At 44.6% G+C, this 26,091-nt stretch overlaps 1 protein-coding gene across 1 annotated transcript in view; it reads left to right on the top strand.

Moving 5' to 3' along the window:
• npr2 (natriuretic peptide receptor 2) overlaps positions 1-24,122 on the top strand; it is a 163,054-nt gene extending 138,932 nt beyond the window's left edge. Inside the window, exons 20-22 of the mRNA XM_078222101.1 lie at positions 3,316-3,414; positions 7,919-8,010; positions 23,662-24,122. Of these exons, the coding sequence (XP_078078227.1) occupies positions 3,316-3,414; positions 7,919-8,010; positions 23,662-23,724 (254 nt within the window). The 3' untranslated portion in view covers positions 23,725-24,122. The remainder of the gene's footprint in view (positions 1-3,315; positions 3,415-7,918; positions 8,011-23,661) is intronic.
• The last annotated feature ends 1,969 nt before the right edge of the window (positions 24,123-26,091 follow it).

The raw sequence follows: 26,091 nt of genomic DNA, 5'->3' as shown, positions 1-26,091 counted from the left end.
TTCATTTTACATTGATTTAAAAAAAATTTTTTTTTAATTTTATTTAGTAGTCACAAGTAGGCTTACATTAACACTGCAGTGAAGTTACTGTGAAACTCCCCCAGTCGCCACACTCCGGCGTCTGTTTGGGTACACTGAGGGAGAATTTCGCATGGCCAATGCACCTAACCAGCACGTCTTTCGGACTGTGGGCGGAAACCAGAGCACCTGAAGGAAACCCACGCAGACACAGGGAGAACATGCAGACTCCACACAGACAGTGACCCAAGCTGGGAATCGAACCAAAGTCCCTGGCGCTGTGAGGCAGCAGTGCTAACCACTGTGCCACCATGCCACCCAGCTGATGTTTGTTCAGCTTTTGTCTCCCCCAGAACCTAATTCAATTTTTGGGCTTGATTGGTGATGTCTGTAGTTGTACCATGTCCAAGTGAGGTGTGCTTAATGGGCTTGATAGTCTTTTCCTGCACTTATTTTCAGCTGATTATATGCAATAATAATAATGAGAATTTCCTCCGGGTGCTCCGGTTTCCTCCCACAATCCAAAGATGTGTGACGTCCGTGGTGGGGAAGTTGTTGGAGAAGATTCTTAAAGATAGGATGTATGCGCATTTAGAAAGGAATAAACTCATTAACGATAGTCAACATGGTTTTGTGAGAGGGAGGTCATGCCTCACGAACCTGGTGGTGTTTTTTGAAGAAGTGACCAAAATGGTTGACGAAGGAAGGGCCGTGGATGTTGTCTATATGGACTTTAGTAAAGCATTTGACAAAGTCCCTCATGGTAGGCTAGTGAAAAAGGTTGGATCCCATGGGATAAAGGGGGAGGTGGCTAGATGGGTGGAGAACTGGCTTGGTCATAGAAGACAGAGGGTGGTAGTGGAAGGGTCTTTTTCCGGCTGGAGGCCTGTGACTAGTGGTGTACCGCAGGGCTCTGTATTGGGACCTCTGCTGTTTGTGATTTATATAAATGATCTGGAAGAAGGAGTAACTGGGGTGATCAGTAAGTTTGCGGACGACACAAAACTGGCAGGACTTGCAGATAGTGAGGAACATTGTCAGAGGCTACAGAAGGATATAGATAGGCTGGAAATTTGGGCAAGGAAATGGCAGATGGAGTTCAATCCTGATAAATGCGAAGTGATGCATTTTGGTGGGAATAATGTCGGGAGGAGCTACACGATAAATGGAAGAACCATAAAGGGTGTAGAGACGCAGAGGGACCTGGGTGTGCAAGTTCACAGATCTTTGAAGGTGACGTCACAGGTGGAGAAGGTGGTGAAGAAGGCATATGGCATGCTTGCCTTTATAGGACGGGGCATAGAGTATAAAAGTTGGGGTCTGATGTTGCAGATGTATAGAACGTTGGTTCGGCCGCATTTGGAATACTGCGTCCAGTTCTGGTCGCCACACTACCAGAAGGACGTGGAGGCTTTGGAGAGAGTACAGAGGAGGTTTACCAGGATGTTGCCTGGTATGGAGGGGCTTGGTTATGAGGAGAGATTGGGGAAACTGGGGTTGTTCTCCTTGGAAAGACGGAGGATGAGGGGAGACTTAATAGAGGTGTATAAAATTATGAAAGGCATTGATAGGGTGAACGGTGGGAAGATTGTCCCCGGGTCGGTGGTGACGTTCACGAGGGGTCATAGGTTCAAGGTGAAGGGGGGGAGGTTTAACACAGATATCAGAAGGACATATTTCACACAGAGGGTCGTGGGGGCCTGGAATGTGTTGCCGGGCAAGGTGGTGGAGGCGGACACACTGGGAACGTTTAAGACTTATCTAGACAGCTATATGAACGGAGTGGGAATGGAGGGATACAAAAGAGTGGTCTAGTTTGGACCAGGGAGCGGCGCGGGCTAATTGTTCCTGGTTTCTCGTTTCAAGGCTTCATTCTATGATCATCTTGCTGGTGCCAGTACAGAGTGAGACTGCGGATAGTTGGGAACCTGTCTCGGGGGCAGGGAATTCATATGGTGTTCGTGGAAGTGGAAATGACTAGGGTTGGGAAGCATTTTCCGATCGGGGCCATTGTGATCTCCTGGACTCGTTTCGATCGCCTCAGGGGGTCGGAGAGGAATTTCCCAGATTTCTTTTCCCCATATTGGCCCTGGGGTTTTTCACTCTGGGTTTTCGCCTCTCCCTGGAGATCACATGGTCTGGAATGGGGGGGTGGGGGTAAGTTAATAGGTTGTAATGAACAAAGCATCGTAGCTGTGAGGGACAGCTCGGTGGATAGGATATTGGTATGTAGATAGGCTGGAAAATTGGGCGGGGATCCTGGATTCAGGATTCAATCCTGGACCGGGGAGCGGCGCGGGCTTGGAGGGCCGAAGGGCCTGTTCCTGTGCTGTATTGTTCTTTGTTCTTTGTTTGTTTGTTAGCTTGATTGGTCATGCTAAATTGCCCCTTAGTGTCCCAAGATGTGTAGATTAGGGGGATTAGCAGGGTAAATATGTGGAGCAACGAGGATAGGGGCTGAGTGGGATTGTTGTCGGTGCAGGCTAGATGGGCCGAATGGTCCTTCTGCACTGTAGGGATTCTATGATTCTTAATGAGGCATTTTCCTCAATAACCCATAACGCAACCACTCGCATTGACATGAGTGAGCACAGCAGTTTCCCATTGCCAGTCGCTGTCCTTTCAAAGTCTTTCTCCTGTTGGCCGAATGCCAACTATTCTTTCAGTCCTGTCAGCTCTGCTTTATATCTTACCTAATCTTCCAATGCCTACTTCTATCACTTGAAATACCTCTGTGCTTCAGATCTTGCTTCATTCGTAATTTAGACTGGACTAAATGACACAAACAACTCTAAATGCCAACAAGTGCCAACAGTGCTGGAGTGATGTGGATGGGCAGACAGAGTGGCCAAGGCAAAATGGTGGATTATGACACCAAGCACAGTTTACTGTTACCCTCAGAAGTAGGCAGCAAAATCATCTGCTGGACTGCGTCTCAATGCCTTCAGAGAGACACGTGCTGCACTGGATCGGCGGGGGGTGGGGGGGGGGGGGGAGTTGCAATTCTACATTTTAACGCAGTGTTGTGGCATAATTGTGGGACAAATCTTCAGTTTCACCTGGGGATTGGATCCATGTTTGCATTGCAATGTGGAATTGGGCAAACCGTGAGCAGGAAAATGTGCATAACGGAGTTACTTCAGAGGGAAGAAAGCTTATCAAACGATGCATCACTGTTCCAGCTGAATTGATAGTAAAGACTTAAATGTTGAGCATTTCTGAAAAAAAATTGATGATGTGTTATGTATGACGAAGAAATAACCAGGAAACCATTTTTCTTTTTCTACCGATCCTCAGGGCCAGTGTGTGCAGGGGTCGTTGGGTTAAAAATGCCACGTTATTGTCTATTTGGAGACACAGTTAATACAGCCTCCCGCATGGAATCGACTGGAGAGGGTAAGTGGCTGCCTTATGAAAGAAGGTAGAAAATCAAGTTCGGCATTGAGACCTACTTATATAGGCTGAAAACTCACGATCGTTTATATTTAGCGAATGAAAGGTAAAAATATATTATAATGAAATATTACTTGTGGCATCTAAATATTATTATAACAACGAGGGCTTCACTGCATCCAAGCTATTTTTGTCAGCCGAATGGTAATAGGACTTTGATATCTTTCCATTCTGAGAGAAATGTGACTCCAGCAGAGATTAAACACAGCTGATTTTTAACTGAGTTGGTTTATTCCTGCAGGAAGAAAAATATACTGGGCAACTTGATTGATGTTTTCAAGATATTAAGGGGAAGTGTTAGAGTACATGGAGAGTAACTATTTCTTTGGGGTCAGGGAATCTCAACTCGGCAACATAAAAACTAGGGCCAGACCTTTCAAGAGCAAAGGTGTTTTTACGCACAATGGCTGGGTGGAAGTTTGGATCTCTCCTCCACAGATGGCAGTCTATGCTGGGTCGACTGTTAATTTTAAATCTGAGATTAATAGATTTATGTTAACAAATGTTACTAACGGATATGCGACAAAGGCAATGGAGTCAATAGTGTTAGTGGGAGTGTTAGATCACATGTGGGCTGAAGGGACTAAATGGCCAACTCTTGTACTTATTATGTACTTATACACCTCTGCCAGTCCCTCCATGGTCGCAATCACACAGCCATTTTAACCTTTTCTGGCCCCACTCATTTCTCGTACTCCACAATATCTCACAACTTGCCTAATGTGCATTGCTTCTTGCTTTATCTGAATTGCACGGCATCCAGCCATCTCTCCCCTCTGCTCTGTGGCTGTCTTCCTTGACCCCTTCCACCTTACTACATCACTCCACCTCTGAAAGCCTCCTTTCTTTGTGTATGGTAGCATTTCCTAACTTTACTCCTGAAAGGCCTGCCTCTAGTTTTCAAGTCATGTCCCCTTGGCCTAGAATCTACAACCAGTAGAAACAGTTTCTCACTATCCAGCCTTTCAGTTCCTTTTCACATCATGAAGGCTTCAATCACCCATAAATCACCTATTATGTTTTCCTTCCTGAAGGAGTAAATCAACGCTGTTAAAAATCAGCTGTATTTGATCTCCCTCCTTTCAGTTTCTGTCCTGTTTCAGGCTTTCATGGCCATTTTCCTACACGAGGATTTCCAAATGAGCCACACTGAAGTGCAGAGAATATAAGGAGCATTCAGCAGGCTATGCAGCATTGGCAGAGGTGCTTTTACTTTGAATGCCATGTTTTCAATTAAAGTGGTTTGCTTAGATCTGGAATTCTCCACACACAGTGGCACAGTGGTTAGCACTGCAGCCGAACAGCCCCAGGGACCTGGGTTCAATTCTCGCCTTGGGTCACTGTCTGTGTGGAGTTTGCATGTTCTCCCCTTGTCTGCATGGGTTTCCTCCAGTTTGCTCCCACAGTCCGAAAGACGTGCTGGTTAGGTGCATTGGCCATGCTAAATTCTCCCTCAGTGTACCCGAACAGGCACTGGAGTGTGGCGACTAGGGGATTTTCACAGTAACTTCATTGCAGTGTTAATGTAAGCCTGACTTGTGACACTCATGAATAAATAAACTTTGTCACCGAGACAAAAGAGAAGATTCTAACTGGGCTTTCCTTGGAGCTGCTCAAGCCCTGTCACTGTATAAAGAGTTCCACCACATCTCCAGAAAAGTTCTGGCTGTGGAATGAAAGCAGGTCCAACAGCCTATGTCACTGAAGATGTATTTACGCACCATCTGAGGATAATTCTTCACTTGTTGTCTCAGCTCGGTCTCCTACTAACACTGAACCCAAGAGAAATTTATTTTTTTCCCAGCGACTTCTCGGAATTCCATTCCCCTTCCCTCCCAACAATTCCCTGCCTGGGTCTGACCCCTAGGTGGGAAGTGATTTGAGGAATTTTGCTGTGTTATGCAGCCTGCTTCCATTTTTCCAGTGGAGGGTGACAAGGCAAGACTTTGCCCTGATTTCCAGTGAGACACTTCATTCTAATAATTAAATCGGGTGCACATAGGATTGCAGGTAATGTCTTGAGATGGACAGAAAGCTGGTTAGCAGATAGGAAGCAAAGAGTTGGCATAAATGGGTCTTTTTCTGATTGGCAGTCAGTGACTAGTGGGGTTCCACAGGGATGTGTGCTAGGACCCCAACTGTTAACGTTATATATTAATGATTTGGAAGAGGGAACTGAATGTATCAAATTTGCGGATGATACAAAGTTGGGTGGAAGGGTGAGCTGTGAAGAGGATGCAGAGATGCTTCAGCGAGATTTGGACAGGCTGAGTGTGTGGGTATCTGCATGGCAGATGCAGTATAATATGGATAAATGTGAGGTTATCCACTTTGGTAGTAATAATAGGAAGACAGATTATTACTTGAATAGGTGTAAATTGAGAGAGGTGGATACTCAGCGAGACCTTGGTGTCCTCATTCATCAGTCACTGAAAATAAATGCGCAGGTACAGCTGGCAGTAAAGAAGGCAAATGGTATGTTGGCCTTCAAAGCGAGATGATTTGCATTTGTATAGGACGTTGGTGAGGCCACACCTGGAGTATTGTGTAGAGTTTTGGTGTCCTTATCTGAGGAAGGATGTCCTTGCTATAGAAGGAGTACAACAAAGGTTTACCAGGCTGATCCCTGGGATGGCAGGTCTGTCATATGAGGAGAGGCTAAGTTGGTTAGAATTATATTCACTGGAGTTTAGAAGAGTAAGAGGGGATCTCATAAAAACTTATAAAATCCTAACAGGATTAAACAGGGTAGGTTCAGAAAGAATGTTCCCAGTGGTGGGGTGTGCAGAACTAGGGGTCATAGTTTGAGGATAAGGGTTAAACCTTTTAGAACTGAGGTGAGGAGATATTTCTTCACCCAAAGGGTGGTGAATGTGTGGAATTCACTACCACAGAATGTAGTTGAGGCCAAAACTTTGTCTGATTTCAAGAAGAAATTAGATATTGCTCTTGGGGATAAAGTGATCAAGGGATATGAGGGGGAAGGGGGGGATCAAGATATTGAATTCGATGATCAGCCATGATCAAAATGAATGGCGGAGCAGGCTCGAAGGGCCAAATGGTCTACTGCTTCTAGTTTTGAATGTTTCTATGTGGAGTTAGGAGCTTGTTTTCAATTTTACTATTGCCCGTTAGGCTTCTGAGGGTTTAGGAAACCCAGGAGCGAAATGGAGATGGGAGCAGCAGAAGGCAAATACAGTTCCTAGCCACTGGTTGTGAGCCAGGAGGAGCAGGACTGCCATCCTCACTATGCTCCCCACCTTACCACCCCCTCCCCCTCCCTGCCCGCCTGCCCCAAGCAAACTGTCCACTGATCCAGGCCTCTCCCGTGATGTGCTGACCACCCCATCAACCTGCGATACCAAACCTCTTGCCAAAATGTCCCCTACGCCATACCCTGGAGCCCCCACCCACCAACCCCTGTCCTGCTCCTCCTCAACTTCCCGCTTCAGTTTTTCATCTTTCCCTCCCTCCTACTTGTTGGTCCAACCCCTGTCTCCCATCGGAGATCTTTCTTGATCACTGTGGATCAACCACAACGGTCCTCAGTTACAGCTCTCTGTTGCTGGCTTTACACTTAGCAGACAGTCAGATTGTCAATTTGGCCAGCATCCAGGCAGGAAACAAGAGTAGAAAAAAAAAGATAATGAGGCCCGGACGTTACTTTTGGCAGGATCTCTCCATGTCATTAGGATTCCTTGGTTTCACCGCCACCCTATTCCTCCCACAACGCAGGCACAATGCGCTACCCTGGTCTCTCTCCACTTCCCTGTATATATGGGGGCCTTTTCATCTATTTTGAGGAGCATTGCTGCAGGCGTGCAGCAGAAAGGATCTGTCTCTTGTGAATTTACATCCTATCGAGTAGGATACATCCTAAGGAGTATTGTCACTATTACATACGCCTTGCAGCAAGTAGCTGAAAATCAGTCACAAATTTATGAACAGTTTTCTTTGTAATAAGAGTCCAGTGAAACTTCTAAAGAAAAGCAAATATTTTATATTTAAATGTGTTAGCACTTATATCTGTAACATTCTTTGGACTAATTTGCAAGCTACTAACAGATATTAGGACTGCCAGTCCCAGAATTTGACTTTGAGTCCTATACCCTTGATATTCAATCTTCAACTTTATGTAGCTGCAAGAGCAACTGGAGGCCAAGTAACAATCCAAGCAGAGTTAAAACCTTAAGCTAAGCAGTTCCTGAAATTAGAACCATATAAAGAATTTGGCAGTAAAATGTAATACCCAAGAGTCAATTTAAAGACAATTCAGTCTAAATATAACACAGAAACACAGAGTTGTTGCGGCGCAGAAGGAGGCCATTTGGCCCATCACGTCTGCACCGGCTCTCCAAACAAGCATTATGGCATATGCATTCCGCCGTCTTGTCTATGTACCCCTGTCTTCATGCTGCTGCTGACACTTTACCTCTTTATTTGTTAGCGTTGAAGATCCATGTATCCTTAACGACCAAGACTGTCTTGGATGAGTTCGGAAATTTTGAACTGGAACTCCGTGGGGATGTTGAAATGAAGGTATATTTTTATGTTTCACTTTTGTTCATCACAAACATTGCAAACTTACAGAACAGAAGGAGGCCATTCAGCTCATTGTTCTATACTAGCTCTTTGAAAGAGAGTCATGCCTAGTCACACATTCATAGCCCTGTAAGTTCCTCATCCTCAAGTCCTACTCTGCTTTGAACATATTCATGGAATCAGCTTTCATAACCTTTTCAGGTCAAGTGTCCCAGATCCTAGCATCTCTGAGTATAAAATATTCTCCACAAGACCATAAGATATAGGAGCAGATGTAATTCATTTGGCCCCTCAAGGCTGCTCCATCATTCAGCGAGATCATGGCTGGACTGATACAATTCTCAACTCCACTTTCCCCCTTATCCCCATAACCCTTGATTCCCTTACTAATTAAAAAGCTGCCTATCCCAGCCTTGAACATACGTTAAAAACCCAGCCTCTGCAGGTCTCTGCGGTAAACAATTCCAGATTCACTACGTCTGAGAGAAGAAATTCTTTCTCATTTCTGTCTTAAATGGGTGACCCCTTATTCTGAGATCATGCTCTTCAGACCTAGATTCTCCAACCAGAGGAAGCATCTCTCAACATCTGTCCTGTCAAGCCCCCTGAGAATCCTATATGTCTCAATAAGGTCACCTCTCATTCTTTTAACCTCCAATGAATACAGGCCCAACCTACTTAACCTTTCCTCCTTAAATCCCTTCACACCCGGGATCACCCTAGTGAACCTTCTCTGGACTGCCTCCAATGCCAGTACATTTTTCCTTAGATAAGGGGACTAAAACTGTTCACAGTATTCCAGGTGTGGTTTAACTAGTGCCTTGTATAGTTTTAGCAGAACTTCCCTATTTTTATACTCCATTCTCCTTTAAATAAAGGCCAACATTCCATTTGCCTTCACAATTACCTGTTGAACTTGAATGCTAACGTTTTGTGATTTATGTACAAGGGCTCCCAAATCCCTTTGAGCTGCAGCTTTCTGTGGTCTTTCTCCATTTAAATGATATTCAGCTCCTTTATTCTTCCTACAAAAGTGCATAAGTTCGCATTTTCCTACATTATATTCCAAATGCCAAGTTTTTTTCCCACTCACCTAACTTGTCTATATCCCTCTGTACACTCATGTCATCCTCACCACTTGTCTTCCCACCTATTTTTTGTGTCTTCCACAAACTTTGCAATTGGACATTTACTTCCCTCGTCCAAATCATTAATGTATCTTGTAAATAATGGTGGCCCCGATCCCTGTGACATTCCACTAGATAAATGTTGTCATCCTGAAAAATACCCCTCTTATCTGCCATCTGGCAGATGGAGTACAATGTTAGTAAATGTGCGGTCATCCATTTTGGTAGGAATAACAGCAAAATGGACTATTATTTAAATGGTAAAAAATTGCAGCATGCTGCTGTGCAGAGGGACCTCGGTGTCCTTGTGCAGGAATCGCAAGGAGTTGGTTTGCAGGGCAGCAGGTAATTAAGAAGGCAAATGGAATTTTGTCCTTTATTGCTAGAGGGATGGAATTTAAAAACAGCGAGGTTATGTTGCAGCTGTATAAGGTACTGGTGAGGCCACACCTGGAGTACTGTGTACAGTTTTGGTCTCCTTACTTGAGAAAGGATATACTGGCACTGGAGGGGGGGCAGAGAAAATTCACTAGGTTGTTTCCGGAGTTGAGAGGGTTGACTTATGAGGAGAGTCTGAGTAGACTGGGGCTATACGTATTGGAATTCATAAGAATGAGGGGAGATCTTATAGAAACATATAAGATTATGAAGGGTATAGATAAGATAGAAGCAGGGAAGTTGTTTCCACTGGCGGGTGAAACTAGAACTAGGGGGCATAGCCTCAAAATAAGAGGAAGCAGATTTAGGACTGAGTTGAGGAGGAACTTCTTCACACAAAGGGTTGTGAATCTGTGGAATTCCCTGCCCAGTGAAGCAGTTGCGGCTACCTCATTGAATGTTTTTAAGGCAAGGATAGATAAATTTTTGAACAGTAAAAGAATTAAGGGTTTGGTGAGCGGGCAGGTAAGTGGAGCTGAGTCCACAAAAAGATCAGCCATGATCTTATTGAATGGCGGAGCAGGCTCGAGGGGCCAGATGGCCTACACCTGCTCCTAGTTCTTATGTTCTTATGTTCTTATGCCTTTCCTCGATCTTCTTTCTGCAATGAATTGAAATCCTGCCCTCCCCTGACTTGCAGATGAATTGGTCCACGCCCACACGGTTGGCTATTTATGCACTGATACAGTTGAGACAGTGAAGGAACGCAAATTGGATGTGAATCATGATTTCATTCCATGCTTGTTGATAACTACTGGTGTAATAACTAAGGAGTTGCATTAACAATGACTGAGATTGCTGTGGGCTAAATAAGTCTTCGCAACTATAGAGACAGGAAAAAAGGGAAAATAATCTGAGCTGGGAATCAGAAAAGGAAGGGAGAAAGAAAGGCAATAAAATATTGTCCCTTCCTTCTATTTCTAATAACAACAATTTATAATAATATTAATGTCAATATCACTTTGAATGGCTGCACAAAGACCATGGTTAGAGAAGCACTCTGACCGAGTCATATGTCATCCCTGACAGATACGTTTATGCTGGTTGAATGAGCTAAATGGTTCCAAAGCAAACTGAATCACATACATCAAATCGAAGCCAGTGATATGCAACATTCAGGGATTTGGCTAATCTCACCAAAATAGAAAAATCACATCAATTGACATTTCTGAGAAAAATAATTAACCCCACATGTGAAGCAGACTGTTTCACAGTTCCAATCGGAAGTGATACGTGTGCATATTAATAGTCTGAACTGCAAAGGTCCTAATAGATTCCTTCAGCTCACGGCTGTAATAAAATGTTGGCTCGGTTCCCAGTTTCCATTTTGCCATGACAAATAAAGAGCCAACTCAAAATCAATGCAGCCAATTGGAGTTCATTCCATTTATACTTTCTCAAATACGTTACACTAATGTGGAAGAGTTCGGGTTTTGGCATTTTTATATCCATTACATTCAGATGCTTTCAAACAGGCCATCAAAGACAAAATGCCGGCAGAGAGAAGTAGTAACTCCCCGCGAGGGTTACTGCAAAAAAAAGCAGGACACAAACATCTGACCAGTGTTCTCATGAACCATTTGAATTGGCAGGTACAGCTACAGTTCATTAATTTAAAGGAACAAAATGTGCTGCTATTTTTTTCTACCCACAATAGCAGTTCCCAAGAGTTCATCAGTGTGGGTATTCTGAATCATTTCAAATCGCATTTCGGCATTTTAGGGAAAATTCGAAAAATATTGGCTTCCTTGAGATTCATGTTCTGGCCAATAAGATAATTTGAGCTAAACGCTATTCGCCAATGTGCTACCATTAAATTATACTTGTCCTAAAACATATTAGTGATTAATTTATCAAGCACACATAAAGAAAAATCACTTATTTTGATTGTTATCTTTGGTGTACATGTAATATATTTGGATGCATGAAAATAATACTAGCCAGGATTTTACCACCTCCTAGGTAGTGGGACTGGGAGGCAAGATGGTGTGGCGGGGGGGTGGGGTGGTGGATGTCTGTGCCTAGGGGTTTAAATAAAAGGAGCAGTGTCTTATGTACAGTTGGGATATTTGACAGGAGAGGTGGGCAGGCATTTATTTTCATTAAAGGTCCAATTAGGGGTGATTTTAATTGTGTCATCAGTATTTTCCTCTTGGCAGGTCAATCCCTGCCACTTGGGCTTGACCGCTAGGTGAATGAAGGTAGCTTCACGGCAACAGGTGGCAGGGTCTGTAGAACAAAGAAGGGACCAGGGGCATGGAAGGTAGAAACCCACGGCCCAAATAATTTCCCTGGCGGGGTTTTTCCCTCTGACACTGGACCTAATTACTTTTTTAAGTTACCTTCTGTAGACCCCAAGTCTCTTGCATTCCTCAGCAATGACCACCTCTGCCGGCAATACTGCTAAGACTTCAGAGATACCAGCCCTCTGATTAGGCAGAGGGGTCAGCCTATTGTCTGTATTTGGACAGCAGGCCCACAGGTGGCCAAAGGAAGCTGTCAGTGTTAAAATTGCCAAATTGACAAGTAGCTGCTCTAGACTTGCTTTGTACCCCAATGTTGGGGTCCCAACAACCTCAATGTTACCAGAGCTGTAAACTTGTTCATTGTTTTTGCTTGAAGGTGGCAAAGGCACTATTCTTGATAAAACCTGCGCTGGAGGGAATTAGGTAGTGCAATGAGTTAGTGGCCTTTCACATCTGGAACCTAGGTTTAAATACAGCCTGGATTGACCTGACAAATATTTTGTCTATCTGCTGGCCAAAAGGGTCTTTTGTGAAATGAATTTGGACAATTTCAATCCAGTTCCTTGTGAGCACCAGCCTACAATACAAAAGGGCTCCTAATTTGTCAATCTCATTCAGAAATGCCACAGACTGGCTGGTGCGAAGAATGAAAAAACTGATGCAGCAAACAGTACTCTTCTGATTTAAGAGTGAAGGTCTGCTGAAGGGGCAGAATTGGAAGTGATTTACTCTATATTATGCCTGACCTGTAAGAAATTAATACTTTTGCTAGATGCCTAAAATGGGAAGAATTCTATTTCTAACATAAATATCCCTCACCATGGTGAGCACAAAGATATTCAATAGCAACTTGTTAGCTTTTGTGAAACATAGAAACAAGAGTAGGCCATTCAGCCCCTCTGCTATTCATAGAGATTTTGGTTAATCTGCAACATAACTCCATTCTACCTGATTTGGCTCCATATCCTTTTATGCCCTTGCCTAGCAAATATATGAGAGGTGATTTATTTTGTAGGAAGAACATGGAGAGACAAATAAAAATAATGGGGACAACTCTAAAGGCTGTGCAGGAACAGAGGGATCTGTGTGTACATGTGCATAGTTATTGGAGGTGGTAGGACAGTCGAAGAGAGCAGTTAATAAAACATACCATATCCTGGGCTTTATTAATATGGGCATAGGCTACAAGAGCAAGGAGGTTACACTGAAATTGTATTAGAGAGTAATTAGACCTCAGCAGGAGTATTGTGTACAATTCTAGGTGCCACACTATAGGAAAGAAGTGAACACATTGGGGAGTGGTTTGCAAGAATAGTTCCAGGGATGAGAAACTTCAGTTATGAGGAGAGATTGGAGAGGTTGGGATTGTTCTCTTTGGAGAGATAAGGCTAAGAGGAGATTTGATAGAAGTGGTCAAAAACATGAGGGGGTTGGACAGAGTAGAGAGGCAGAAACTTTTCCCACTCGTAAAAGAATGAGAACGAGAGGGCACAGATTTAAAGTTGATTTGAAAAAGAAGCAAATGCGATGTGAGAAAGAACTTTTTCACACAGTGAGTTGTTCACATCTGGAATGCACTGCCTGGAAGTGTGATGAAGGCAGGTTCAATCGAGGTATTCAAGAGGGCATTGGATGATTATTGTACAATGTGCAAGGGCACAGGAGAAAGGCAGGGAATGGCATTAAGTCATGATGTTCATTTGCAGAGCTAGTGCAGACATGGTGGACCATATGGCCTCCTTCTGCACCATAACAATTCTGTGATCTTTGATTACAGATTTTAAATTATTAATTGACCTCATTTCTATTGTTTTTTCTGTGGGAGAGATTTTTGTAATCTCTCTTTTGAATGGACTAACTCTGATTTTAACCCTCGTCCCAGCCACCCCATTAGGAAAGAATTTAAGAAAACCAGGTTGACTTGAGGCCTAGCTAATGGCCCTTAGTTGCCCACTAAGTTTTAAAAATATACTTATCTGAACGTGGACTTCAGAGACAATATTCTAGTGGTTCGTCTGCAAGAAGTGTGTCCAGCTGCAGCTCCTCACAGACCGCATTGTTCGGTTGGAGCGGCAAGTGGATGCACTGTGGAGCATACAGGATGTGGAGATGCCGGCGTTGGACTGGGGTAAACACAGTAAGAAGTTTAACAACACCAGGTTAAAATCCAACAGGTTTATTTGGTAGCAAAAGCCACACAAGCTTTCAGAGCTCCAAGCCCCTTCTTCAGGTGAGTGGGAATTCCACTCACCTGAAGAAGGGGCTTGGAGCTCTGAAAGCTTGTGTGGCTTTTGCTACCAAATAAACCTGTTGGATTTTAACCTGATGTTGTTAAACTTCTTACTGAGCATACAGGAGGGCAGAGAGTGTGATTGACACTAGTTACAGGGAGGTTTTCACACAACAGATTCAGTCAGGTAGATGGGTGACTGCCAGGAGAGGCAGGCAGGCAGGTAGTCTCCTGTGGCCATTCCCCTTTCAAACAGGTATACCGTTTTGGATACTGTAGAGGGGGATAGCCTCTCAGGGGCAGATACCAGCAACAGCCAGGCCTGTGGCACCACACCTGGGCAAAGAGCAAGTGAACAGTAGTAATAAGGCTCTCGTTAGTTAGAAGGACAGATAGGCGTTTCTGTGGCCACAATCGAGACTCCAGGATGGTGTGTTGCCTCCCTGGTGCGAGGGTCAAGGACATCTCTGAGCGGTTGCAGGACATTCTTAAGGGGGAGGGTGAACAGCCAGAGGTTGTTGTACATATTGATACCAACAACATAGGTAGGAAAAGGGATGAGGTCCTGAAGAATGAATATAGAAAGTTAGGCAGAATTGCAGGACCTCGAAGTTAGTAATTTCTGAACTACTACCGGTGCCACGTGCCAGTGAGAGTAGGAATAGGAAGATTCGGCAGATGAATGCATGGCTTGAGAGCTGGTGCAGGGGGCAGGGATTTAGATTTTTGGATCATTGGGATCTCTTCTGGGGCAGGGGTGACCTTTCAAGAGGGACGGGTTACACCTGAACTGGAGGGGGACGAATATTCTGGCGGGGAGATTTGGTAGATCCACTCATAGAGGTTTACAGCATGGAAACAGGCCCTTCAGCCCAACTTGTCTATGCCACCCTTTCTTTTTTAAAACCCCTAAACTAATCCCAATTGCCTGCGTTTGGCCCATATCCCTCTATACCAATCTTACCCATCGAACTATCTAAATGCTTTTTAAAAGACAAAATTGTACCCGCCTCTAGTACTACCTCTGGCAGCTTGTTCCAGATACTCACCACCCTCTGTGTGAAAGAATTGCCCCTCTGGACACTTTTGTATCTCTCCCCTCTCACCTTAAACATATGCCCTCTAGTTTTAGACTCCCCTACCTTTGGGAAAAGATATTGACTATCTAGCTGATCTGTGCCCCTCATTATTTTATAGACCTCTATAAGATCACCCCTCAGCCTCCTACGCTCCAGAGAAAAAAGTCCCAATCTATCCAGCCTCTCCTTATAACTCAATCCATCAAGTCCCGGTAGCATCCTAGTAAATCTTTTCTGCATTCTTCCTAGTTTAATAATATCCTTTCTATAATAGGGTGACCAGAATTGCACACAATATTTCAAGTGTGGCCTTACCAAGGTCTTGTACAACTTCAACAAGACATTCCAACTCCTGTGTTCAATGTTCTGACCGATGAAACCAAGCATGCCGAATGCCTGCTTCACCACTCTGTCCACCTGTGACTCCACTTTCAAGGAGCTATGAACATGTACCCCTAGATCTCTTTGTTCTGTAACTCTCCCCAACGCCCTACCATTAACTAAGTAAGTCCTGCCCTGGTTCAATCTACCAAAATGCATCACCTCACATTTGTCTAAATTAAAGTCCGTCTGCCATTCGTCAGTCCATTGGCCCAATTGTTCAAGATCCCGTTGCAATTGGACATAACTTTCTTCACTGTCCACTATGCCACCAATCTTAGTGTCATCTGCAAACTTACTAACAATGCCTCCCATATTCTCATCCAAATCATTAATATAAATGACAAATAACAGTAGACCCAGCACTGATCCCTGGTCACAGGCCTCCAGTTTGAAAAACAATCCTCTACAACCACCCTCTGGCTTCTGTCAAGAAGCCAATTTTGTATCCACAAAGACACCTCTCCCTGGATCCCATGAGATTTAACCTTATGCAACAACCTACTATGCGATACCTTGTCAAAGGCCTTGCTAAAGTCCACGTAGACAACATCAACTGCACTGCCCTCATCTACCTTCTTGGTTACCCCTTCAAAAAACGCAATCAAATTTGTGAGACATGATTTTCCACTCACAAAGCCAAGCTGACTGTCCCTAATCAGTACTTGCGTCTCTGAAGCCTGTGGATCCTATCTCTCAAAATACCTTCCAACAACTTACCCACCACAGATGTGAGACTCACTGGCTTGCAGTTCCCAGGCTTTTCCCTGCAGCCCTCAGCACTCAGCTAGGTTTAAATTAGTTTGTCAGGGGGATGGGACCCAAAGCAGTAGGGAAACAGAAGAGAAAGTTGAGGACAGCACAGAAGTTAAAGAGAGTGCATTAAATAGTAAAGGCAGTGTCAGTAATCCCACTACCAGACAGATCAGGCAAAAGCAGGATAAAGAGCAAGGGACGTCCAGATTAAACTGTATTTATTTCAATGCAAGAGGCCTGATGGGCAAGGCAGATGAACTTAGGGCATGGATGGGTACATGGGAGTGGGATATTATAGCAATTACTGAAACATGGCTCAGGGAAGGACAGGACTGGCAGCTCAATGTTCCAGGGTACAGATGCTATAGGAAAGAAAGAACAGGAGATAAGAGAGGAGGGGAAGTTGCACTTTTGATGAAGGAAAACATCATGGCAAAGAGTAAGGAACAAAGGAAATTGCAGCACAGGAACAGGCCCTTCAGCCCACCAAGCCTGCACTGACCATGCTGCCCAACCTAACTAAAACCCCCTACCCTTCCAAGGACGATATCCTTCTACTCCCATCCTATTCATGTACTTGTCAAGACGCCCCTTAAAAGTCACTACCGTATCCGCTTCCACTACCTCCCCCGGCAACGAGTTCCAGGCACCCACTACTCTCTGTGTAAAAAATCTGCCTCGTACATCTCCTTTAAACCTTGCCCCACACACCTTAAACCTATGCCCCCTAGTAATTGAATCTTACACCCTTTGAAAAAGCTTCTGACTATCCACTCTGTCCATGCCGCTCATAATCTTGTAGACTTCTATCAGGTCTCCCCTCAACCTTCGTCGCTCCAGTGAGAACAAACCAAGTTTCTCCAACCTCTCGTCATAGTACAATGCCCTCCATACCAGGCAACATCCTGGTAAATGTTTTCTGTACCCTCTCCAAATCCTCCACGTCCTTCCCGTGGTGTGGCGACCAGAATTGAACACTATATTCCAAGTGCGGCCTAACTAAGGTTCTACAAAGCTGCAACATGACTTGCCAATTTGTAAATTCAATACCCCGGCCAATGAAGGCAAGCATGCCGTATGCCTTCTTGACTACCTTCTCCACCTGCATTGCCACTTTCAATGACTTGTGTACCTGTACACCCAGATCCCTCTGCCTATCAATACTCTTAAGGGCTCTGCCATTCACTGTATATTTCCTATATGTATTAGACCTTCCAAAAGCATTACCTCACATTTGTCCGGATTAAACTCCATCTGCCATCTCTCTGCCCAAGTCTCCATCCTGCTGTGTCCTCTGATGGTCCTCATCGTTATCCGCAAATCCACCAACCTTTGTGTCGTCCGCAAACCTACTAATCAAACCAATTACATTTTCCTCCAAATCATTTATATATATTACAAACAGCAAAGGTCCCAGCACTGATCCCTGAGGAACACCACTCAGAAACACACCCTTCCACTGCTACCCTCTGTCTTCTTTGACCGAGCCAGTTTTGTATCCACCTTGCCAGCTCACCTCTGATCCCATGCGACTTCACCTTCTGCACCAGTCTGCCATGAGGGACCTTGTCAAAGGCCTTACTGAAGTCCATGTCGACAACATCCACTCCCCTACCCTCATCAATCATCTTCGTCACTTCCTCGAAAACCCGATCAAGTTCGTGAGACACGATCTCTCCTTCACAAAACCATGTTGCCTCTCACTAATACGTCCACTTATTTCCAAGTGGGAATAAATCCTATCTCGAAGAATCCTCTCCAATAATTTCCCTACCATTGATGTAAGGCTCACCGGCCTGTAATTACCTGGATTATTCTTGCTACCCTTCTTAAACAAAGGAACAACATTGGCTATTCTCCAATCTTCTGGGATCACCCCTGTAGCCAGTGGGGATACAAAGATTTCTCTCAAGGCCCCAGCAATTTCCTCCCTTGCCTCTCTCAGTATTCTGGGGTATATCTCATCAGGCCCTGGGGACTTGTCTACCTTAATGTTTCTCAAGAACCCCAATACCTCCTGCTTTTTGATCTCAACATGACTCAAACTATCTACACATCCTTTCCCAGACTCATCATCCACCAAGTCCTTCTCTTTGGTGAATACTGACGCAAAGTATTCATTTAATACCTCGCCCATTTCCTCTGGCTCCATGCATAGATTCCCTCCCTTGTCCTTGAATGGGCCAACCCTCTCCCTGGCTACCCTCTTGCTCTTTATATATGTTTAAAAGCCTTGGGATTTTCCTTAATCTTGCTGCCCAATGCCCTTCTTACTCCTTGCTTAAGTTTCTTTCTACTTTCCTTGTATTCCACACTTACTTCATGTGTTCCCAGCCTCCTAGCTTAGACAAATGCTTCCTTTTTCTCTTTGACTAGGCTCACAATATCTCTCGTTCTCCAAGGTTCCCAAAACTTGCCATACTTATCCTTCATCCTTACAGGAATGTGCCAGACCTGAATCCCTATCAACTTACACTTGAAAGCCTCCCACATGCCAGATGTTGATTGCCCTCAAACATTTGCCCCCAATCTACATTCTTCAGTTCCTGCCTAATATTGTTGTAATTAGCCTTCCCCCAGTTTAGCACCTTAACTTGAGGACTACACTTATCTTTATCCATCAGAACCTTAAAGCTTACTGAATTGTGGTCACTGTTCCAGAACTGCTCCCCGACTGAAACATCGACCTGCTGGCCGGGTTCATTCCCCAATATAAGGTCCAGTATGGTCCCTTCCCTCATTGGACTATCTACATACTGTTTCAGGAAGCCCTCCTGGATGTTCCTTACAAACTTTGCCCCTAGCACTAAGTGAGTCCCAGTCAATATAGGGGAAATTAAAAGTAGTATTAAACGCAGTACTGAGAGAGGATATAAAAGGGTAGAACTGAGAAATAAGAAGGGGGAAATCACTTTGATAAGGTTGTACTTTAGGCCTCCAAATAGTCAGCGGGAATTGTAAAACAAATATGTAAGGAGGTTGCAGATAGCTCCAGGAAAAGTAGGGGATTTTAACTTTCCCAACATTGACTGGGGCAGCCATAGTATTAGAGGCTTGGATGGAGAGAAATTTGTTGAGTGTATTCAGGAGAAATTTCTCATTCAGTATGTGGACACCTGACTAGAGAGGGGGCAAAACTTGATCTCCTCTTGGGAAATAAGGAAGGGCAGGTGACAGAAGTGTTAGTGCGGGATCACATTGGGACCAGTGACCATAATTCCATTAGTGTTAAGATAGCTATAGAGAACGATAGGTCTGGCCCATAAGTTAAAATTCTAAAATGGGGCAAGGCCAATTTTGATGGTATCAGACAGGAACTTTCAAAAGTTAATTGGGGGAGTCTGTTGGCAGGCAAAGGGACGTCCGGTAAGTGGATGGCTTTCAAAAATGTGTCAACCAGAGTTCCGGGTAAGCACATTCCTCTTAGAGTGAAAAGAAGGCTGGCAGAAGTAGGGAATCCTGGATGACTCAGGATATTGAGGCCCTGGTCAAGAAGAAGAAGGAGGCACATGACATGCATAGGCAGCTGGGATCAAGTGGATCCCTTGAAGAGTATAGAGGGTGTACGAGTAGAGTTAAGAGAGAATTCAGGAGGGCAAAAAAGTAGGGAGTCTTAAACTAGAGGGCATAGGTTTAAGGTTAGAGAGGAGAGATACAACAGGGTCCAGAGGGGCAATTGTTTCACACAGATGGCGGAGAGTGTCTGGAGCAGGTTGCCAGAGGTAGTAGTAGAGGCGGGTACAATTGTTTGGGCAGATAAGGCAAAGGAGAATCCAAAGAGATTCTACAAATACATATAGGGCAAAAGACTAGGGAGAGAATAGGGCCTCTTAAGGATCAACAAGGTCACCTATGTGTGGATCCATAAGAGATGGGTCAGAACCTAAATGAATATTTCTTATCAGTATTTACTAGAAAGAGTGCAGAAAAGATTTACTGGGATGCTACCGAGATTTGATGGCTTGAGTTATAAGGAGAGGTTGGATAGGCTGGGACTTTTTTCTCTGGAGCGTAGGAGGTTTAGGGGTGATCTTATAGAGGTCTATAAAATAATGAGGGGCATTGATCAGCTAGATAGTTAATATCTTTTCCCAAAGGTAGGGAGTCTTAAATGAGAGGGCATAGGTTTAAGGTGAGAGAGGAGAGATACAACAGGGTCCAGAGGGGCAATTTTTTCACACAGATCGTGGAGAGTGTCTGGAACAGGTTGCCAGAGGTAGTAGTAGAGGTGGGTACAATTTTGTCTTTTAAAAAGTGTTTAGACAGTTACATGGGTGCAATGGGTATAGAGGGATATGGGCCAAATGGGATTAACTTAGTGGTTAAAAAAAGGGGCAGCATGGACAAACCTCTATAACTTTATGGTATTATCGTGGGACTATTGATCCAGAAACTCAGCTAATGTTCTGGGGATCCAGGTTTGAATCCTGCCACGGTAGATGGTGAAATTTGAATTAGTTATCAAAAGATTCTCTGGAGTTAAGAATCTACTGATGAACATGAAACCGTTTTTGATGTCAGAAAACCCATCCGGTTCACAAATGCCTTTTAGGGAAGGAAATCTGCCATCCTTACCTGGTCTGGCCTTCATGTGATTCCAGAGCTACAGCAATGTGGCTGACTCTCAGCTGCCCTCCAAGGGTAACTAAGGATGGGCAATAAATGCTGGCCAGCCAGCGATGCATGTCTCACGAATGAATCAAAAAAAGGAGTGGGAGTGCTGCTCCCACCCTCACTGTAGTCCCACAAATTGTTACCCCTGCCCCAGTCCTTCACTGCCCATTTCCCTAACTGCCTTCCAGACTATCTCTCCTTCCCCTTTAAGCACTTACCAGAGGTGAGTGCCAGGGAACCCAGCAGATTATTGAACTATGGAGGTGATCACAGCCAAATGTTGTTTTTGGCTATCTTCCATGTAGGCAATTTTCTAAAGGAACTATCGATTAGCAGTTATCTTGCTTTACTTCTCCTCAGCCTTCCTCATTTCACAGGACTGAAATCAGTTCCAGGATCCATACACGCTGTCTTATTTTTCATTTATTCATTCATGGGACTTGAGCATCGCTAGCGGATCAGCATTTATTGTCCTTAAAAAGGTGATGGTGAGCTGCCTTCTTGAATCGCTGCAGTTCACATGCTGTGGGTTGATCCACAATGCCGTTAGGGAGGGAATTCCAAGATTTTGACCCAGCGTCTGTGAAGGAATGGCGATATATTTCCAAGTCAGGATGGTGAGTGGCCTGGAGGGGAACTTGCAGGTGGTGGTCCATCTTGTCCTTCTAGATGGAAGCGGTCATGGGCTTGGAAGGTTCCGGCTAAAGACCTTTGGTGAATTTCTGCAGTACATCTTGTAGATAATACACACTGCTACTACTGAGTGTCGGTGGTGGAGGGAGTGGATATTTGTGGATGTGGTGCCAATCAAGCAGGCTGCTTTATCCTGGATGGTGTCAATCATCTTGAATGTTGTTGGAGCTGCACCCATCCAGGCAAGTGGGGAGAATTCCATCACACTCCTGACTTGTGTCTTGTAGATGGTGGACAGGCTTTGAGGAGTCAGGAGGTGAGTTACTTGCCACAATATTCCTAGCCTATGACCTGCTCTTGTAGCCACTGTGTTTATGTGGTGAGTCCAGTTGAGTTTCTGGTCAATGGTAACCCCAAGTAGTTGAGATGAACTAACTATACAAATCCAAGAAATCAGATCGGAAACCTTTTTTTAAAATTTGATCATGGGATGTGAGAGTCGCTGGCTGGGCCAGCATTGTTGCCCATTCCTAACTGCCCTTGAACTGAGCTAGGCCAGAGGGCATTTAAGAGTCAACCACATTACTCTGATCTGGAGTCACATGTAAGCCAGACCACAGATTTCTTTCCCTGAAGGACAGTAAGAAGTCTCACAACACCAGGTTAAATTCCAACAGGTTTATTTGGTAGCACGAGCTTTCAGAGAGCTGCCCCTTCATCAGGTGAGTGGAGAGTTGGGTTCACAAACATGGCATATCTAGACAAAGACTCAATTGCAAGATAATGGTTGGAATGCGAGTCTTTACAGGTAATCAAGTCTTTACAGTGCAGACAATGCGAGTGGAGAGAGGGATAATCACAGGTTAAAGAGGTGTGAATTGTCTGCAGCCAGGACAGTTAGTTAGATTTTGCAAGCCCAGGCAAGTCGTGGGGGTTACAGGCAGTGTGACATGAACCCAAGATCCCGGTTAAGGCCGTCCTCATGTGTGCGGAACTTGGCTATCAGTTTCTGCTCGGCGACTCTGCATTGTCGTGTGTCTTGAAGGCCGCCTTGGAGAACGCTTACCCAAAGATCAGAGGCTGAATGCCCGTGACTGCTGAACTGTTCCCCGACAGGAAGGGAACACTCCTGCCTGATGATTGTTGAGCGGTGTCCATTTACCTGTTGTTGTAGTATCTGCATGGTCTCGCCAATGTACCATGCCTCGGGACATCCTTTCCTGCAGCGTATCAGGTAGACAATGTTGGCCGAGTCGCAAGAGTATGTACCGTGTATCTGGTGGATGATTTTCTCACGTGAGATAATGGCATCCATGTCGATGATCTGGCACGTCTTGCAGAGGTTGCTGTGGCAGGGTTGCGTGGTGTTGTGGTCACTGTTCTCTTGAAGGCTGGGTAGTTTGTTGCGGACAATGGCCTGAGGTTGCTCGGTTGTTTGAAGGCAAGAAGTGGGGGTGTGGGGATGGCCTTGGCGAGATGTTCATCTTCATCGATGACATGTTGAAGGCTCCATAGAAAATGTCGTAGCTTCTCCGCTCCGGGGAAATATTGGTCAATGAAGGGTATTCTGTCCACCGTGTCCCATGTTTGTATTCTGAGGAGGTCGGTGCAGTTTTTCGCTGTGGTGAATTGAGTCTATGTCTATATGTCCCTGTTTGTGAATCCAACTCTCCACTCATCTGATGAAGGGGCAGCGCTTTGATAGCTCGTGCTACCAAATAAACCTGTTGGACTTTAACCTGGTGTTGTGAGACTTCTTACTCTGCCTTCCCCAGTCCAATGCCGACATCTCCACATCATCCCAAAAGGACATTAGTGAACCAGATGGGTTTTCACTACAATCAGCAATGGTCATCATCAGACATCTAATTCCAGATTTTCTTTTATTGGATTCAAATTTCACCATCTGCCATGGTAGGATTTAAACCTAGATCTGCAAAGCATTACCCTGGATCTTTGGATTACTTGTCTAATGATAATGCCACTGAGCCACTGCCTCCCCTCTTGTCAATATGGTTCAGTGCATTCATCCACCGAGTGACTGGGGAAATAATGCCCGTATTTCTTTCAAAGACTTGCAAATGTTTAAGGGATTGATAATGATGTGAACAACTGAGTAACATTTATTTTGTCTTCTTTAAAAGGGTAAAGGTAAATTGAGGACCTACTGGCTGCTTGGTGAGCAAAAGGATGTTCCCGACATCTAACGTGACATCTGGTGTGAATTGCTTCTATGTTATTATACTGCAGAGCAGTGGTTATACAAACTGTAGTTTATTTGTTACCAAAGCAAATTTTGGCTATGTTTATTTCTGGAGAACAGATCTTATAGGAAATATCTGTAGAGAATATCTAGATGTATCCCGGGTATATTTTATACCTGAACAAAGCTGCAAAACGAGTCATTTTTATTAAGATCTTTTTTCTTCCTAGCTGAATACTTTTCAACAATAAACCCTTATTTTTTTGTGCTTTCTATATTAAGATTTATATAATGTGTTTGAGAAGATATGTAAATATAATATTTTCCCCATCTACAAGCTGTATATACTGTGTATCTAAGATATTGCTAAATATTTTGTTCAAATAAACCCGATAAAACCTGCTTAATTGTTATGTCAGTAAATGCTCAGCATCGTCTCACGGCCATTTCAGGACAATAAGATTTTTGGAGAAGAATGGAAAATGGCTATCTAGTTCAACTAGCCTGCCCCTTCTTTTGTATCACGTACTGTGCGGAGGTTATCCACAAGGGCATTTCAACTTGAAATACAGGAGCATGGTGGTGTATAGTTTTGTTTTTGGAATGATGTGAGGAGTTACGATGAAACCCCAGTGAGAATAACCAGCCCAGTCATCGTGCAGCAATTACTAAAGAATATTTATTAAAATAAATACACATGAATAAGTAAAGTTACTGTGAAAATCCCCTTGTCGCCACACTCCGGCATCTGTTCGGGTACACTGAAGGAGGATTTAGCATGGCCAGTCCACCTAACCTGCACATCCTTTGGCCTGTGGGAGGAAACCCATGATGTGGAGATGCCGGCGTTGGACTGGGGTAAACACAGTAAGAAGTTTAACAACACCAGGTTAAAGTCCAACAGGTTTATTTGGTAGCAAAAGCCACACAAGCTTTCGAGGCTCTGAGCCCCTTCTTCAGGTGAGTGGGAATTCTGTTCACAAACAGAACTTATAAGACACAGACTCAATTTACATGAATAATGGTTGGAATGCGAATACTTACAACTAATCCAGTCTTTAAGAAACAAAACAATGGGAGTGGAGAGAGCATCAAGACAGGCTAAAAAGATGTGTATTGTCTCCAGACAAGACAGCCAGTGAAACTCTGCAGGTCCACGCAACTGTGGGAGTTACAAATAGTGTGACATAAATTCTGATTCTAGGATCGCATGATAAAGACTCAGGAGGAAAAAAGCAGAAATATTTATGTGAAATAGTGTGACATAAACCCAATATCCCGGTTGAGGCCGTCCTTGTGTGTGCGGAACCTGGCTATCAGTTTCTGCTCCGCGACTCTGCGCTGTCGTGTGTCGCGAAGGCCGCCTTGGAGAACGCTTACCCGAATATCAGAGGCCGAATGCCCGTGACCGCTGAAGTGCTCCCCAACAGGAAGAGAACAGTCTTGCCTGGTGATTGTCGAGCGGTGTTCATTCATCCGTTGTCGCAGCGTCTGCATAGTTTCCCCAATGTACCATGCCTCGGGACATCCTTTCTTGCAGCGTATCAAGTAGACAACGTTGGCCGAGTTGCAAGAGTATGTACCGTGTACCTGGTGGATGGTGTTCTCACGTGAGATGATGGCATCTGTGTCGATGATCCGGCACGTCTTGCAGAGGTTGCTGTGGCAGGGTTGTGTGGTGTCTTGGTCACTGTTCTCCTGAAGGCTGGGTAGTTTGCTGCGGACAATGGTCTGTTTGAGGTTGTGCGGTTGTTTGAAGGCAAGAAGTGGGGGTGTGGGGATGGCCTTGGCGAGATGTTCGTCTTCATCAATGACATGTTGAAGGCTCCGGAGGAGATGCCGTAGCTTCTCCGCTCCGGGGAAGTACTGGACAACGAAGGGTACTCTGTCCACTGTGTCCCGTGTTTGTCTTCTGAGGAGGTCGGTGCGGTTTTTCGCTGTGGCGCGTTGGAACTGTTGATCAATGAGTCTAGCGCCATATCCTGTTCTTATGAGGGCATCTTTCAGCGTCTGGAGGTGTCTGTTGCGATCCTCCTCATCCGAGCAGATCCTGTGTATACGGAGGGCTTGTCCGTAGGGGATGGCTTCTTTAACGTGTTTAGGGTGGAAGCTGGAGAAGTGGAGCATCGTGAGGTTATCCGTGGGCTTGCGGTACAGTGAGGTGCTGAGGTGACCGTCCTTAATGGAGATGCGCGTGTCCAAGAATGCAACCGATTCCGGAGAGTAGTCTATGGTGAGCCTGATGGTGGGATGGAACTTGTTGATGTCATCATAGAGTTGTTTCAGTGATTGTTCACCATGAGTCCAAAGGAAGAAAATATCATCGATGTATCTAGTGTATAGCACCGGTTGAAGGTCCCGTGCGGTGAAG

The sequence above is a fragment of the Mustelus asterias genome, chromosome 1 (assembly GCF_964213995.1).
Source record: "Mustelus asterias chromosome 1, sMusAst1.hap1.1, whole genome shotgun sequence".
NCBI classification, from domain to species: domain Eukaryota; kingdom Metazoa; phylum Chordata; class Chondrichthyes; order Carcharhiniformes; family Triakidae; genus Mustelus; species Mustelus asterias.
The sequence above is the reverse complement of the archived record's forward strand: the minus strand, read 5'-3'. Positions and strand labels throughout refer to the sequence as shown.